Source organism: Rhinoderma darwinii, chromosome 8, assembly GCF_050947455.1.
Source record: "Rhinoderma darwinii isolate aRhiDar2 chromosome 8, aRhiDar2.hap1, whole genome shotgun sequence".
Taxonomy (NCBI): Eukaryota; Metazoa; Chordata; class Amphibia; order Anura; family Rhinodermatidae; genus Rhinoderma; species Rhinoderma darwinii.
Genome location: NC_134694.1, coordinates 115,263,687 through 115,278,355, shown reverse-complemented (window position 1 = coordinate 115,278,355; position 14,669 = coordinate 115,263,687). Strand labels below are relative to the sequence as shown.

General features: G+C 42.3%; 1 protein-coding gene across 3 annotated transcripts; it reads right to left on the bottom strand.

The window, feature by feature from the left end:
* Positions 1–1,591: 1,591 nt before the first annotated feature.
* Positions 1,592–14,528, bottom strand: KIFC1 (kinesin family member C1). Of its 3 annotated transcripts, none has more exons than XM_075836488.1 (17): positions 14,430–14,528; positions 11,206–11,346; positions 10,972–11,089; positions 9,937–9,987; positions 9,799–9,828; positions 8,914–9,130; positions 8,586–8,763; positions 8,267–8,434; positions 8,036–8,158; positions 7,772–7,888; positions 7,522–7,695; positions 6,480–6,647; positions 5,313–5,451; positions 4,670–4,809; positions 4,491–4,564; positions 2,340–2,415; positions 1,592–2,098 (listed from the first exon to the last, which is right to left on the bottom strand). In XM_075836488.1, exons 2-17 carry the CDS (start codon positions 11,335–11,337, stop codon positions 2,054–2,056), a joined length of 1,950 nt encoding a protein of 649 aa, XP_075692603.1. In that variant the 5' UTR covers positions 11,338–11,346; positions 14,430–14,528; the 3' UTR covers positions 1,592–2,053. The 3 variants fall into 3 exon arrangements, with proteins under 3 accessions (XP_075692603.1, XP_075692605.1, XP_075692604.1); XM_075836490.1 differs by having other exon boundaries at positions 11,224–11,346; XM_075836489.1 differs by lacking the exon at positions 14,430–14,528 and adding an exon at positions 14,348–14,427.
* Between the last annotated feature and the right edge of the window lie 141 nt (positions 14,529–14,669).

Sequence of the window (14,669 nt, the reverse complement as noted above, 5' to 3'; positions counted from 1 at the left end):
GTACAGGGTGCCTATCCCATGGCATGTGGCTGCCATAGACTTGCATTGCATGGAAACACAGATCTGTACTTAAATTTGTAAAACGGAGAAAAATGGACACTTAACCATGAGAAGCCCCATTAAAAATCTACAGAACCGTATAAAAAGGGAAGATATTTAATCTATACCTCCAGTCCACTGCACATTGCTCTCTCTTTTTGCTGATACAAATCACATCATAGTGATCTGTGGACAATTTGTTCAACAAGTGACAATTATACCGACTTCCATCAATTGGTCATTGGAAGGGATTGGTAAATTCAGTCATATCTTTCGAGAAAGTTGTATTTATGAATCGTGGTTGTAGTACTAAATTTGCTAAGGTCTGGGATATTTGGAATAACTCCCCTCTGACAGTCAACCCCTCCATTGGTTCACCAGATAATGTGAGATAGGAATATAGGTGGCCCAAATTTTAGTACGTATCTCCAAGAACTTGCTGTGCTGGACTTATCAGATGCTCATGGGTGACATGGGTCCTAGGCTGTTTTGTGTACTTTTATATCTGTTCTGGTTTGTCTCTCTATTACCATTGTCATACATATGTCCAAGCAAACCAGTCTACTCGCTATTGTTTATGACATATCATCATATTGGAATGCTCTATGTATAATCATTACTTGATTTGCTGTATGTAAATTTTCTTGATCCAATGTGCCATGTTTTGTAATTAGAGATGTATGATTGATTTTATACTTGTATATTGTAACAGTTCTTAATAAAACGAGTTTAAAAAAAAAAAAGTGACAATTATACTCCAATAATTGTTGATCGGACAGGGAGGGACGATCTTAATAGAAATTTGGTGGTGGGGACGTGCCGAGCTTTATTTACTCAAAATAGGTTGATTGTACTCACCGTAAAGTCTCTTTTATTGAAATAATTCGGGGACAACGCACCATAGACCAGCCTGTGTCACTAGGAGGCGGGCACAAGGTAGGAACTCTTGCTCTGCCGAGGCAGGCTGCAGCCTTCCCACTGAAAATGGCTCATTAAGCATAGGGCCCCACACACACGCACGTTTGTGAAATCATGTTTAATCACTGAGAAATGTATAAGGTTTTACTGCAAGCGAGAAATATACAATACACAGATTCAATGTAAGGGACATAGGGGCAGATTTATCAATATAGGTGCGCCTTAAATTTTGGCCAGAACATTGATTAGCGACATGCTCGTCACATCCGGTCTCATACTTAGGATATGGCCATGGCTTTGTAGAGTTGTGAAATGTACCAGATTAATCACTGGTGTTAACCATTTTTGTGGTGCAAAATACTGCTTCCAAATATGCCACCCATCAGGCGGTGTAAAGAAAGTAATAAAAAGTCTAGTATGTGCCGAAACTATCAAACAGCACTCGAGTGATTGAAAAATTTGCCACATCTTCAGCCTTGAACCCCTAGGTTTTCTATCTTTAAACCATTATTAATAAGGCTGCCCCCTAGTGTACACATATAACAGACACTTGTACAATGCAAAGTCCACAACAAGTAGGAAAGCTAGCGGGGTGTGCGGTCACAATGATATGTAAAAGTTAATAGGCCACAGAAACAAAGAACAGCAAATTTATTTACAGTAAGAAACACATCAGGATTTTTTACATATGTACAGACACCTCTAAAAAAAAAGATAATTATTCAAAACAGCACTAGATAAAAGTTTAGAATACATGAAGTACATTATTCAGTCATCACACACTAAAATATTTCGGAGAACAGGTTTCGGACTTCTTTTGCTTTCTTAATGGTAATATACAAGGAGCTTTTTCAAGCCTAGAATTATCGATAACTGAAGCGACAGCGCAAGTGCACGCTAAACGAGACCCTAACACTTAAAATTCATGTCTGACTAGACCTCTTTATATTTATGGAGTGTAGTTGCCCTTTAACTACACCTGGTTTACATGCATGTTTATGCTATAACCGATAGCTTCATAAAAAAAAAATATATATATATAAAAAAAAAAAAATCAATAAAACCATCGAAATGTAACTTGCTTCTGAAGAGCTGCTCATTTCCGGTTTGCACGTGCGGTGCCGATCACACATTCATTAACCTAAAACAGAATACTAAATGAATAAGAGCAATAACAATAAATCAAACACTATGACATGGTAGATTTTAGTTAATAAATGTTAAACTATATTTTGATATGCAAATGTTTGATTTAGTTTAATTAAAAATGTAGTTTTTTATTTAAAACCTTAAGGGGACATGTTTGGCTAATGGGAGGGGGGGGGGGGGTGTTAGCGAGGGTAAATCGCATAAAAGCAAACGTGCCGTCATCAATATCTTACCTTGCTGGCAAACCGTAAGGAATTCACAGACTCTGCAAAGTTTTCTTCTAAGGGGGAAATGTTAACAAACATCAACCTAAAAAAGAAGGCGAGGATGACCAGATTAAAAGTCTTACAGTCCACTAAAGAGTACATAACATTTCTAATGCCCAAAATAGGCTGGGCCTTCAGGGGTTAAATAAGTTTTTTATATACATAAAGCTTAAATCACTATATAAAATGAAAATCTCTACAGCTTTCTTAATCCCTTAAGGACACGGCCAATCGTGCGGTTTTTCATTTTTACAAGCCATAAACTTTATTTTTTCACCTAGATAGCCTTGTTTTTTTTGGAGGACAAGTTGTCGTTTTTAATAGCACCATTTATTGTAAAATTATTTGTGGTGTGAAACAGGCAAAAAAAAACAACTGCGATAACACCATTTTTTGGGAGGTTTTGTTTTTACGCCTTCCATCAGGCGGTAAATATTACATGTTCACCTTTTTCTACGGGTTGATGCAATACCAAATTTTAATTATTTTTTTTATGCTTTACTACTTTTATTTAAAAAAAAGAAATAAATAATTGTGTGTTGCCATATTAAGAGCCATCATTTTTTTTTATATATTTTTTTTGCAGGGCGAGCCGAAATTTTTTACGGATACGATTTTGGGGTACATGTGACTTTTTATTCAATTTTTTTTTTTTAGAGCAAAGTTGACCAAAAAAACTGTAGTCTGGAGATATATTTTACAGAGTTCACCAAGCGGGTTAAATAACGCTATATTATAATAGTTTGGACTTTTACAGACACAGCGATACCAGTTATGTTAACTTATATATTTTATTTTATTTTTTAACATTGTTTTAGGGAAAGAAAAAGGTGGTGTTTTTTTTATTTATTTTTTTTTTAAATAAAGAAAAGTAGGGCTTCAAAGGCGTACAAAGATGGCCCCTCGGATTCAAACTAAATGCCACTCTTGTAACTATGGGGTTAAACGGGTGAAAACAATGTTATCTTTTATTCTGCCAGTTGCAGCGAGGTGATTGCTGTATTACACAGCCATCACCAGCTAAGTATGGCGCGAGCTTAGCCCGTTCCATACTTCCCCCCCCCCCCTTAGCGGCAGTCAAATACATGTACGTGGCCGGTCATTAAGGGGCTCAATACCGTGTAGCCCTTCCTCACCATTTTTAAGAACTTTATTTTCCCATTAGTAAATTAAAACATGTTTACATTCAGAGGCTACAATCCTGTACATAGCTAGTCCTGCATGCAATTGTATCCAGTCTAGGCAATTATCTGTCAGCTAAATAGCCTAACTCTGCAAACTGATACATTGTTGCAAACCACCAGATATATTTGTACAGCTGCAGCGGATTGTTTGAGCATTGCCTGAACTGGATAAAATTGTATCCACTGCTCGGCACAGAGCAGGACTGGGTATGTACTGGTTTACTTTTGAGAGGAGTATTGTGCACTGGTCATATTCTAATAGGACATATGCATGATGCTCTCCGGGCACTGTATGGTTGCCTTGGAAACTATCGCCTGTCTCTCCCTGTCAATGTCAAATCGGGTGGGAAATTTGACTTTAAAGGTTTCCTCCATTTAGGGGGGTCCCCCTGAGTGATCAGCTGGGGAAAGCAGCCAGAACTAACAACTTCAAATATGGATGTAGAATAGTCTCATCTCTGAATAACAGAAATGGGTCCCCCCCCAATGGCGTCCAAAAGTCATTCTGACATATTGTATACACTTGAGCACCAGGGAGCCATTCAGTTAAGGCAGAGACCAGGAGTGTAAGGGTATGTGCACACACACTAATTACGTCTGTAATTGACGGACGTATTTCGGCCGCAAGTCCCGGACCGAACACAGTGCAGGGAGCCGGGCTCCTAGCATCATACTTATGTACGATGCTAGGAGTCTCTGCCTCGCTGCCGGACAACTGTCCCGTACTGTAATCATGTTTTCAGTACGGGACAGTAGTTCCACGGAGAGGCAGGGACTCCTAGCATCGTACATAACTATGATGCTAGGAGCCCGGCTCCATGCACTGTGTTCGGTCCGGGACTTGCGGCCGAAATACGTCCGTCAATTACGGACGTAATTAGTGTGTGTGCACATACCCTTAGATATAGGACTGTATGAATAATATAGGACTTACACTTTGGAGTTCCCCCCCAAGCTGTTTTGCAGGAGGTACGTCAGCTTACTATTTCGATATGGTATATGTGCATCCTGCCAACAGAACAAATGTTTCACATCAGATTGTGACATTTCAACCTCCTTAGTGAACATACAGGTAACTTTTAAAATCTATCCATTAAATAGACAAGTTATTACCTTGTTGCATAATGACGTTATAACCATGCCCAGTGTGGAAAGTGAAGTATTTATGCTCTGCGTTTCTTTTAGTCGATCTCCTGAGGACAGAGATCGGTCCAGACGCTCGCTCCCAGCAAGGTCAATCAGGCTTAGAACAGCTGATGGCAGAAAACAAAAAAAAGAGACAGCAAAGTTAATGAACTATATTAAACCAGAGTAAAAGTCATCCCAAATACAAACACTAAAGCAAGATTTGACCAAACTGCTTGCTGTAAACGGACGCTTCTCACTGCTTCAGCCAATGTTTTTTCCAGAATAGCTTAGGAGAGAAATCGCAACAACCAGAAATTCTGCGCTGTAGGATGGATGCGTTCATTAGGGCTTCTGAAAAAGACCCTAATCAATATTAACAATGGGAAACTGCACCAGAGTTTCCATTTATAAATTAAAAAAATAAAAAATAGAAAAAGTGGCTACAGTCATAAGAGATACTGATGACCAATTATGGTACATAAACAAAGAAGAACTTAGGTTTGCTTATTTTCCACATAAAGTGCAGGACTTTACGGAGAAACTGGAGATTTGTTGTCCGGGTGATGAGCCTTCCAAATACCCGTCCACCAGTCAAAACTAACAAATAAGGGCCAGAAGACCGACTTACATGATGTCCGTACATCTCGGATACCGTTTTCCCCCTCTATTTTCAGTTGAAACACACTGTGGCTACGAGACGACCGGTCGTTGAGCACCGTTTTCGCCACAGAGCGGTTTGTTTTTGCCGTCCTGAGAAGCTCGTGCACCTACAAAACCGCAAAGAAAACAACCATTGATGGGAGTCTGTTAGTTCTTTTTTTGTCTACTAAACTAATAACGGTGTGGGAGGTGAATTTATCAGCAACAAAAGGTGTGTGTACACATGATTGACTTTTTACTTCCTTTTTATCATATACGAGCGAGGTCACAACTACCCCAAGGGCGGTGCCAAGCTCTGTGTCATGTGTAAATCTTCCCCCCTCGCCTTAACGGACAGCTCCAGCTTTCCCGATGTGACTAGCTTCAGCAGTAAAATCTTGCACAAGCGTTGCCCATTCCCTGTCCAGCGCATATGTGCTGCTCTCCCTGTCAATCAAGGCCAGGTTTACACAAAAGAGCCAGAAGTGAAAAGGCAACAAATCTAAGTTTGCACATGTTTAAAGCGTACCTCCAGTTATACGGACATTACATAGAAAACAGTCCTTGCTGTAGTTAGAAGAAAACAACAAAAAGCTAATAGAAGTAATTTAGTAAAGAGATTATTGTGCACTTCCCTGCACTAGAATTGTTTTTCTAAAGAATGTCAGTATAATTAGGGGAGCACTTTAATTCCCGTTGCCGGGTTTAGTAGACAAAAAGGAGCTAAGGGCCTGTTCACATCACCGTTCGCTTCCGTTCCGGGGTTCTGTCTGAGGTTTCCGTCAGGTGAACCCCGCAACGGAAAGTGACAGCACAGCTTCCGTTTGTCACCATTCTGGCAGGTTTCCAGTTTTCCAACGGAAACAATAGCGTAGTCGACTCCGCTATTGATACCGTCAGAAAACCGGAAACCAGCCGGAATGGTGACGAACGGAAGCCATTTTAGCGATGTTTCCGTCACCATTGAGATCAATGGTGACAAACTGATGCTGTGCTGTCACTTTCCGTTGCGGGGTTCACCCGACGGAAACCTCCGACGGAACCCTGGAACGGAAGCGAACGGTGATGTGAACAGGCCCTAACAGATTCAGTTTAAATAATGAATTCTACAACTAGCAGACTTGTTACCAGGAGTTACGTTAGATATCCACCTTACCTCTTCAACACTGGAAACTTCTTCATACCGCAGATTGGTGACATATACTTCGTTACTGGATGAACTGACTTTACGAATGTCATACTCTTGTTTCTTGTCTGGTCGATTTACCAGCAGATCTCTCAGGGTCTCATTATAAATCTCAAGGAAACTAGCAGTGAACTTATACTGTATAAAAAAAAGGAAACATAATATATATTTTTTTAAAAATGTAAATAAAATAAGCATATTGCTAGGACGTGATATCAATGTGTGATTGGTAGAATTAGGTCAGGTACAGGAGCCCCTTCAGTTTTTTCTCAAAATAAAATGCCACTCCTGAGGAGCTGCACTGGCTAGCAAATCTTTACACCGCCTATCTGGTGGAGTTTCAGAAATACATACATTAAAAAAAAAAATAAAAAAAAATGATTAAAGGCTATGTAAATATTTGAAAGGCAAGTTGTTTTATTTGAATAAAAAAAAAAGGTGTATCAGTGTGATTAGTGCAACTTTACAAATACTTAATTTTTTTTATACTTTTTTTTTTTTTTTTTTAGATACAGCTGCTCTGTGCTCTCTACACAGAGCAGCTGTATCTAGTGATATTCACTGAATCCTTTAGTCCCACGGACCTGACAGGTTAAGAGTGTGACACGCAGGATCCACCTGTAAACCATCACATCTAAGTTGATAACTTAGATGTGATAGATCACTGGTGGATCCTGCGTGTCAGAGACACAGGATCCACTGTCACTGAACCAGTCAGGTCCACGGAACTGACTGATTCAGTGAATAGCGCTAGATACAGCTGCACTGTATAGAGAAAACAGAGCAGCTGCATCTAAAAAAGTAAAAATAATTTTTAATAAAAAGTATTTGTAAAGTTGCACCTTATTAAAATAAAAAAACAAAAAACTTGCCTTTCAAAAGGTGTACATAGCCTTTAAAAGGCACAGTAGCTTTTTAGTTTTAGTCGATGCTAGGGATCCAACCTCCGAGGCCACCACCAAATTAGGTAAAGAAAACCCTGTAAAACATGAACACACAATATCACATTTACCTGCCAGCCTTTAGACTTTAGCTCATCCGCACTGCTAAAGATCTGATGGATAGCTCTGGGTATCATTCCCATGGTGTCCAACGAGATGTTCTCTGGGCCCTCCATGGTATAAGTCTTACCGCTGCCTGTCTGACCATATGCAAATATACAAACAGGATACCCATCCAGGGCTGACTAAATTGGAAAATGCAGTGTAAGCAGTGGAACCATTGAACCAAAACCACAGGTAAAAAATATGGCTGTGACTTACCTGAACAAGCAATGAGATCTCTTCAAATATAGCGGCCTGACTAGTGGTGGGAGGAAATGTGCAGTCGAAATTAAAGTCATATTTGACAGACTGACTCTTATCTCGACCAATATGAGACTGAAGGTAAAAAAAAAAAAAAAAAAATATTACAAAAAAATGAAATACTTACAATTTTATATATATTTTTTTTAATTTTTTTTTCTTTTTTAAATCAAACTGACGGTTAAGCCATGTATTTTTGACGGACGTGGAAAATAGGCTTACTTCCTCCAGTTTAGTTAGAACTATAGCCTTCTCATCATTAGGAGGAAAGATAATATGCCCAACAGGTAAAGCCTTCTCAGATGGTAGCGATGGACGGACTCTGCAGAAGACACGAATGTTTCCCTAGTGCGGAAAGAACACAAAACCATAAAAAGCGGAAAAATGAGATAAGGTCATCACAGATCACCTATAACAAGTACCACGGCCCACAGACCGTTCAGGACGACTTACCTTCAACTCCTGCACGGTGTTATGTAACTGTCTGCGCTCAGTTTCCAGCGTGTATATTTGCGTGTCATTTTCTGCCAAACGACATTTTAAATCATTTATCTCCTCACTTTGCTCTTTAACCAAGGTCTTCAATCTGGAGCTCTCGCTGTCCAGGCAAATCAACCGCCCCTACAAAAGGGTTAAACAAAAAAATAAATTTTTAGTTAGATGGTTAGTGGCAAACAGATAGAAAGTGCACATCATGACAACCTGCAGTAAATGATCCTAGAGGGAGATGTGTAATGATAATTCACTTATGGTCATCAGTATTTCCGCTTACCTCCTGGTCTTTCAGCTGCTGTGTCATGCTCTGATTGGTTGTCCTCAGCTCCTGTACTGCGCATTTCTCGTTAGCCAGTTCAGATTCCTGCCTGTGGCAAAGCTCAGCAAGACGCTGCACCTCTTTCTCAGAGTCTGACAACTTCTTCTGCTCAGACTGCAGTTTAGATTCCACTGAACTAAATACAGCATATAGTGTTGTAGAATATGGGGTCAAAACAGAAAAGCCATCTACGTATATTATATGAAAGGAACCTTGCGGACACAAGAACACATAGGAATGTTGCTATAAAAGTAAGATAAAAGCCAAGATATAGGTCTCCACTCACCATAGCTGTTGGCGGAGACCAGAGTTCTGACTGGTCAGAAGCTCCGCTTGCTTGTAGATCTGCTCCTTGGTGGTCTGGAGACGCGCATTTTCCCCAGACAATGACTGCACTTTGCCTTTGTAGTTTGTGACTTTGTCCTTCATGTCATTAACCTGGCCCTTCAGATCCCAGGCAGCACGTTTCTTGCCGGCGGCAGAAGCAGACGGTTGAGCAGGGTCTTGATGAGGATCAAAAAACATTGATACAATATATATCTCATAATCTATACACACAAACATAAATATTCAGCATTATAGAAAGGTGCTGCATTTCTAATTAAATTCACCCCTACCCTCGTTAGTCTTATCATTGCCATGCTGCCGTTACCACCCTGTATGACATGGACTGCAGGCTGAAAAGGGAAGTCTCCTGAGATCTCGCGAGACTACGCCTGCTGTGCTGTAACTCACAGAGACGCTATAGAAGTGGTCAGGATTCTGAATACACATCCCATCCGGGCTGAAGGTAATGTATATTCACTGTCAGGACACTACAGTAATGTTATAGTGTGTTTATGTGGTTGCACATAGTGATATAGCTATATCGCTATCTGCAGTATAAATGAATGGGGAGAAGTGTATGATGCTGATTGGTCAGCGTCATACACTTCTCTCCACAACGCCGACTTCGCCAAAAAGTAAAAAACATGCCCAGTTGTCCATTGAGAAACTCATTAGCATAAAGCTAATATAGGTCATAACTCCGTCAAAAATGATAGTTTTTCTAAATAAAAACCACTGCTGTAATCTACATTACAGCGCCGATCACATCATGTACAATATAGGCCACTTATAATGTGGTGACAGCCTCTTTAATTGGATGGTGCCCACCCTTATGCAAGCTTACCTGGTGCTGTGCCTTTGGGTTTAGCAGAAACTGCAGAAAAAAATAGGAATTAAAAATAGATTTTAGAATATTTTCCTAATTTGAACAGAAAACACTGTAAATCATAAAAATGTCAGGTGTGACATAGTAAGAGTATACCTGTGGTGTTCACCCTGTTCCTCGATTGTAGGACTTGAAGAGACTGTCGACCTGCAAATCAGAGAATAACTTATTATACCTTGACAATATCAAGGCTCCTGCGGCTGACAAAACACAAGCAGAAAATGTCCTTGTTGAGAGATGATCAGCAACGATTATTACTTGTGTGTTACCGAGCGATGGAGCGGTGTTTCACTAGTCGTAGTAGATTGTGGACCCACCACAGCAACTCTCCATTTGCCCTATAAGACCTTATGGAGATCATAGAGAAGGGTCCACAGCTCAAAAGCCCCTTATATTTCAATGTTCGACATGTAACACTACTTCAGTGGTAGCTACAGGGGAAGAGCATGGCTGGCTGCAGCTGCCCAAGTGATAACGGCTGATCACCACGTAATTCTGAAGCCAGATCCACAGCGATCCGATTGCCAGGACGGATTCAATTTAAAAAGATGTTGCCTTTATGTGACAATCCCTTTAATTTTTCCTTGGTCCTTAACAATTAAACACATCAACCAACATGTAACAGGGTTCTAATATCAGGTAGGACTGGGCAATTAATGGAAAAATAATCGAACTCTAAATTCAGCGCAATTAATAGACATCTTGCGAATTTCAGTTTTATTAGGTTTTTCCCCCCCGGTTTAAACGGTATCTGCATCTTCAGGACACAGATACAGTTGAAGCCAAATGGTAGAGCAGGGAGCCGTAAAGTCCCTGCTCTACCATTCACTATGTGTTGCTGGACACGAGGCAGTGACCTCACCGCACCTGGCATTTTACTGTGTGGAGGGCAGCTATGTGGGCCATTTTACGGTGTGGAGGGAAGTTATGTGGGGCAGGTTCCAGTGTTTGTTTTTATTACAGCAAGGTTAGTGTTACATACTCTATTATTGCCATTAAGAAGATACGGATACCTGAAGAAACAGAACCCAGCTCCAGCGTTAACAGAGCCTAAGTTTGGACATCTCAGCTTTTTTTTTTACGGAGTATCACAGAAACAGTAAATCCCATTCTTACGCTGAGGTTACTTACCAATCACTTGGGGCTTAGGAAGTGCAACAGCCGGGGTGACCCGGGGTCTGGAAGTGGCAATACTCGCTGCAACACGCATCTTTGGTCTGTCATCCCCTGGAGAAGACTTCAGACGTTTCTGAAAAAATAGGACAGAAGACGGATCAGCACCTTGACCTGAAGCTACGCAAATCAGGGGGAAGACGACATACAAAAGAAGAGAAAATAAGAAAACAAACATGTAATGTAACACACCACCAGCTCTGCCTTTACCCTGGATGACTGCTGCTTGTTATCGTCACTTAGAGTCCTCTTTCTGCTTGGAGGGACAGGTAGACGGGACGTCTTCAATGGCGGCAGAGACTTCTTTTCTATGGGGTCCTCCATAATCAGACACTGAAAAGAGAGAGAGACAGAATAAAATCAGATGATTACACATTCTGATCAGTGACATGTAGATGACTACAGAGACTGGATATGGGGGGCGCCTGATCATCTGTCACCAGCGTCTATGCAGAGAAGGAAACATTGGCCAAAGACCGTCTGGCAGCAGCTCCAGTAGCTGCATTGGTGGAGGTCCGACCACAAGACCCTGATCAGCGGCTGTCATTTTTTCTATATTGTAATGGCATGACCTGACCTAGTGTGAGTCAAGTTAAAGGGGTTTTCCAGCCAATAAAAATTGATGGCCTATCCTCAGTATAGGCCATCAATAGCTTATGGGTCCGAGCCCTGGGACCCCTGACGATCAGTTTTGAAGGGGCCGCAGCACTTGTACGAGCGCTGCTTCCTCTTCATTTCTTCACGCTCACTGTGAACCTTCAATACATTTGGCGGCGATACATAGGTATTGCAGCCTTCTCTTATTCACATCAATGGGAAAAAAGGCGCGCTGCGCCCGCTGAATTCTAACGATGCACCCCCTTCAAAACAGCAGATTGGCAGGGGTCCCGGAAGTCGGACCCCGACCCATCAGCTATAGATGGCCTATCCTGAGGATAGACAAGAACAGAGGATAGGCCATAAATTTTTATTGGCTGGAAAACCCCTTTAAGAACAGCTGACATTTGATCAGGGTCCCCATTAACCAATAAAACAAAATGTACAGTATATCCTATTGATAGGAAAAAAAAAACCTCACTGTGGGATTATAATGCAAGTTATGAAACGGGTGCATTATCAACAGGGGGTGAGAAGGGTTACCTCCTGATGGGTTAAACCAATAGGCACGGACCCCCCAGCTGTACAGGCCGCAGCACTGGCGCTTTGCCCCTTCTAGCGAAATCCCTGGCAGCAACATCACTATTTAAAATGCACCTGTCTGATAAAACGTGCCATGCAGCAGCCCCACCTCCAGCGACACCAACTTCCTACAGGACTATGAAATGTTGTATTTTATTTCTCACTATCTTGAAGGGCCCCTGTACGGAAAAGGACAATGTTGTTGCAACCAGAATACCCCTTCAAGTAGGGCTGGGCAATTATGATCTAAATCAAAATCACAATTAATTGAACATGTAACCTAGTTTACGATTATTTAGGCCACACCCCCTATTTGCATGCTATGCCATTGAATTAATATTTATCCCCCGAGCCTGCTGTATATAATATATACCCCCCTTACACTGCCCCCACACAGTATATAGTCCCCCGTTGCTGCCCCTATGCTGTATAATGCCCCCCAGCTGCCCCAAATAGTGCCTGATAAATACATACATACTGCCCTAACCCCGCTCCAATGACGAGTGGAGGAGATCCCTCTGCTCCGTTCGGCATGGCGCAGACCGGTGCGATGACGTCCAGCGATACAGAGTGAAAGGTAGAGCAGGGACCTTACGGTCCACTGCTCTAGCATTGGATTCAATTGTATCTGCCTCCTGAAGACGCAGATACAGTTTAAACAAGAAAAAAATAATTGACAAAACTGAAAATCGCAACAGGACGTAGATTAATTGCGCTGAATTTCGGTTTTGATTAATTGCCCAGCCCTACCTTTAGCATATTACAAGGTATCACCTGTCCACTAGATAGGTCAGTTTCCCCACCCTTTTCGGACTCTAGGCCCCCCTGGAAGAAAAAATTCCCTCGGGGCACACCTATCAAAAATTGTTTAGATAAAGACGTCCGTGCGCTGAGCATGGAAATGACGGGCAGCACGCGGACCCATTGATTTCAGTGGGGCCGTGAACACATTCGTGAGTTTTCACGCAGCGAGAGTCCATTGAAGTTAATGGGTGCGTGAAAACCACACAGAGGCACATCCGTGTGCGTTGCGATGCAATTCGATTGAAAAAAAAAACTATGTACTTTGCGAGTGCGTGAATAACAGGCCACTCGCAAAGCACACTGATGCGTAACGCGACGCACACGGACCAGATTCACACGCATGAATGTAGCCTTAGGGTAATGTTCACACAGCGTTTTTTTGTAAGGCAGAATAATCTGTCTCAATTTCTTCAGGAATTTTGAGGCAGATTTTGAATTGACAGTGTTTTTGGACTCCAAACGAGCGCCGCAGGTTTTTGTGCCTATTAATTTCAATTGAAAATAAGAGGTGAAAACCACTTGAGGACCATCAACCCCCCCCCCCACTCACTCACAGATGCCACACAGGTAGGTAGTGCAAGATTCTGCTCCTCACAGGGAGCTACAGTGGCGCCATGTATAAGAAAGGGGGTGCCACCTACAAGGGGGCTGTGTGCCGCACCAGCCCCACCAACCGCAGGCAGCGCCGCACCAGCCCCCCCAACCGCAGGCAGCGCCGCACCAGCCCCCCCAACCGCAGGCAGCGCCGCACCAGCCCCCCCAACCGCAGGCAGCACCGCACCAGCCCCACCGTAGAAGGCGCCCCCCATCCTACACATAGCGCCGCTGTAGCTCCCTGACGGAGCAGAATCGCGTGGTCGGAGCGCTCGATGTCACTGTCCTTTTATGGTTATTTTTTTTTAATAAATAAAAGTTATACAATTTTCCAATAAACCTTCCAGCGGATGTGATAACTCATGGCAACCGGAACACCCTTTAAATATATATATATTTTTATAAATGATGTAAATGTTCCTGGAGGCGCTCAGGACCGGAGATATGGAAAACTAGTGTGTGTTGTGTTTCTGGGACTTCCTGTCACCTCCGAAATGGCAGATAACAGATAGAAATCAACTGCACAGCGAATGGTAGATGTTTGGAATGGCCTCTGCACCCTGTGGTGAAACTACAAATCCCAGCATGCCCTGGAAGATTAGTTTCACCACAGTAGGAAAATCTCATGTTGCAGACAGCGGCCTCCACATGCAAAACACCGGTCAGTGACATAACCCAATAATTCAAAATACCCAGCGGGGCAATGAGAAGACCGGAGGGCGACGATAACCAGGATTACATATCGACTAGCAGCTACCTGCTCCGACCTGCACCCAATAACGGAGACGCCGCAATTATAGCTCCTCCATGGATAAACCACGATCTCCGCCAGCACGTACCTGCAGAAATCCGCTCCTCTCGTCACCATTCAAAATTCCTACTATTCAAATTCAAACAGGGCGGCAGTTAGTACCTAAATGTCCCGCGTAGTGTGAACGACCAATGAAACCTCAGCCCCGAAGGCAGACGAGACGCGATTGGACGTGTCTCCAAAACAAGATTAGAAAGACCTCACCTGGTACCCAATGAGAGCGAAGAACGACAAGTTGGGCGGGATAATCGGGGACGCTCTAGCGTTC

What these genes read in the sequence shown, in the direction of transcription:
- KIFC1 (XM_075836488.1), bottom strand. Translation starts at nt 11,337, where the DNA reads ATGGAGGACCCCATAGAAAAGAAGTCTCTGCCGCCATTGAAGACGTCC. An exon ending in TTCTAACTAAACTGGAGGAA is followed by an intron (nt 7,889 to 8,035) that starts GTAAGCCTATTT and finishes TTTTACCTTCAG; the next exon opens with TCTCATATTGGTCGAGATAA. An exon ending in AGATCTCATTGCTTGTTCAG is followed by an intron (nt 7,696 to 7,771) that starts GTAAGTCACAGC and finishes TTTCCAATTTAG; the next exon opens with TCAGCCCTGGATGGGTATCC.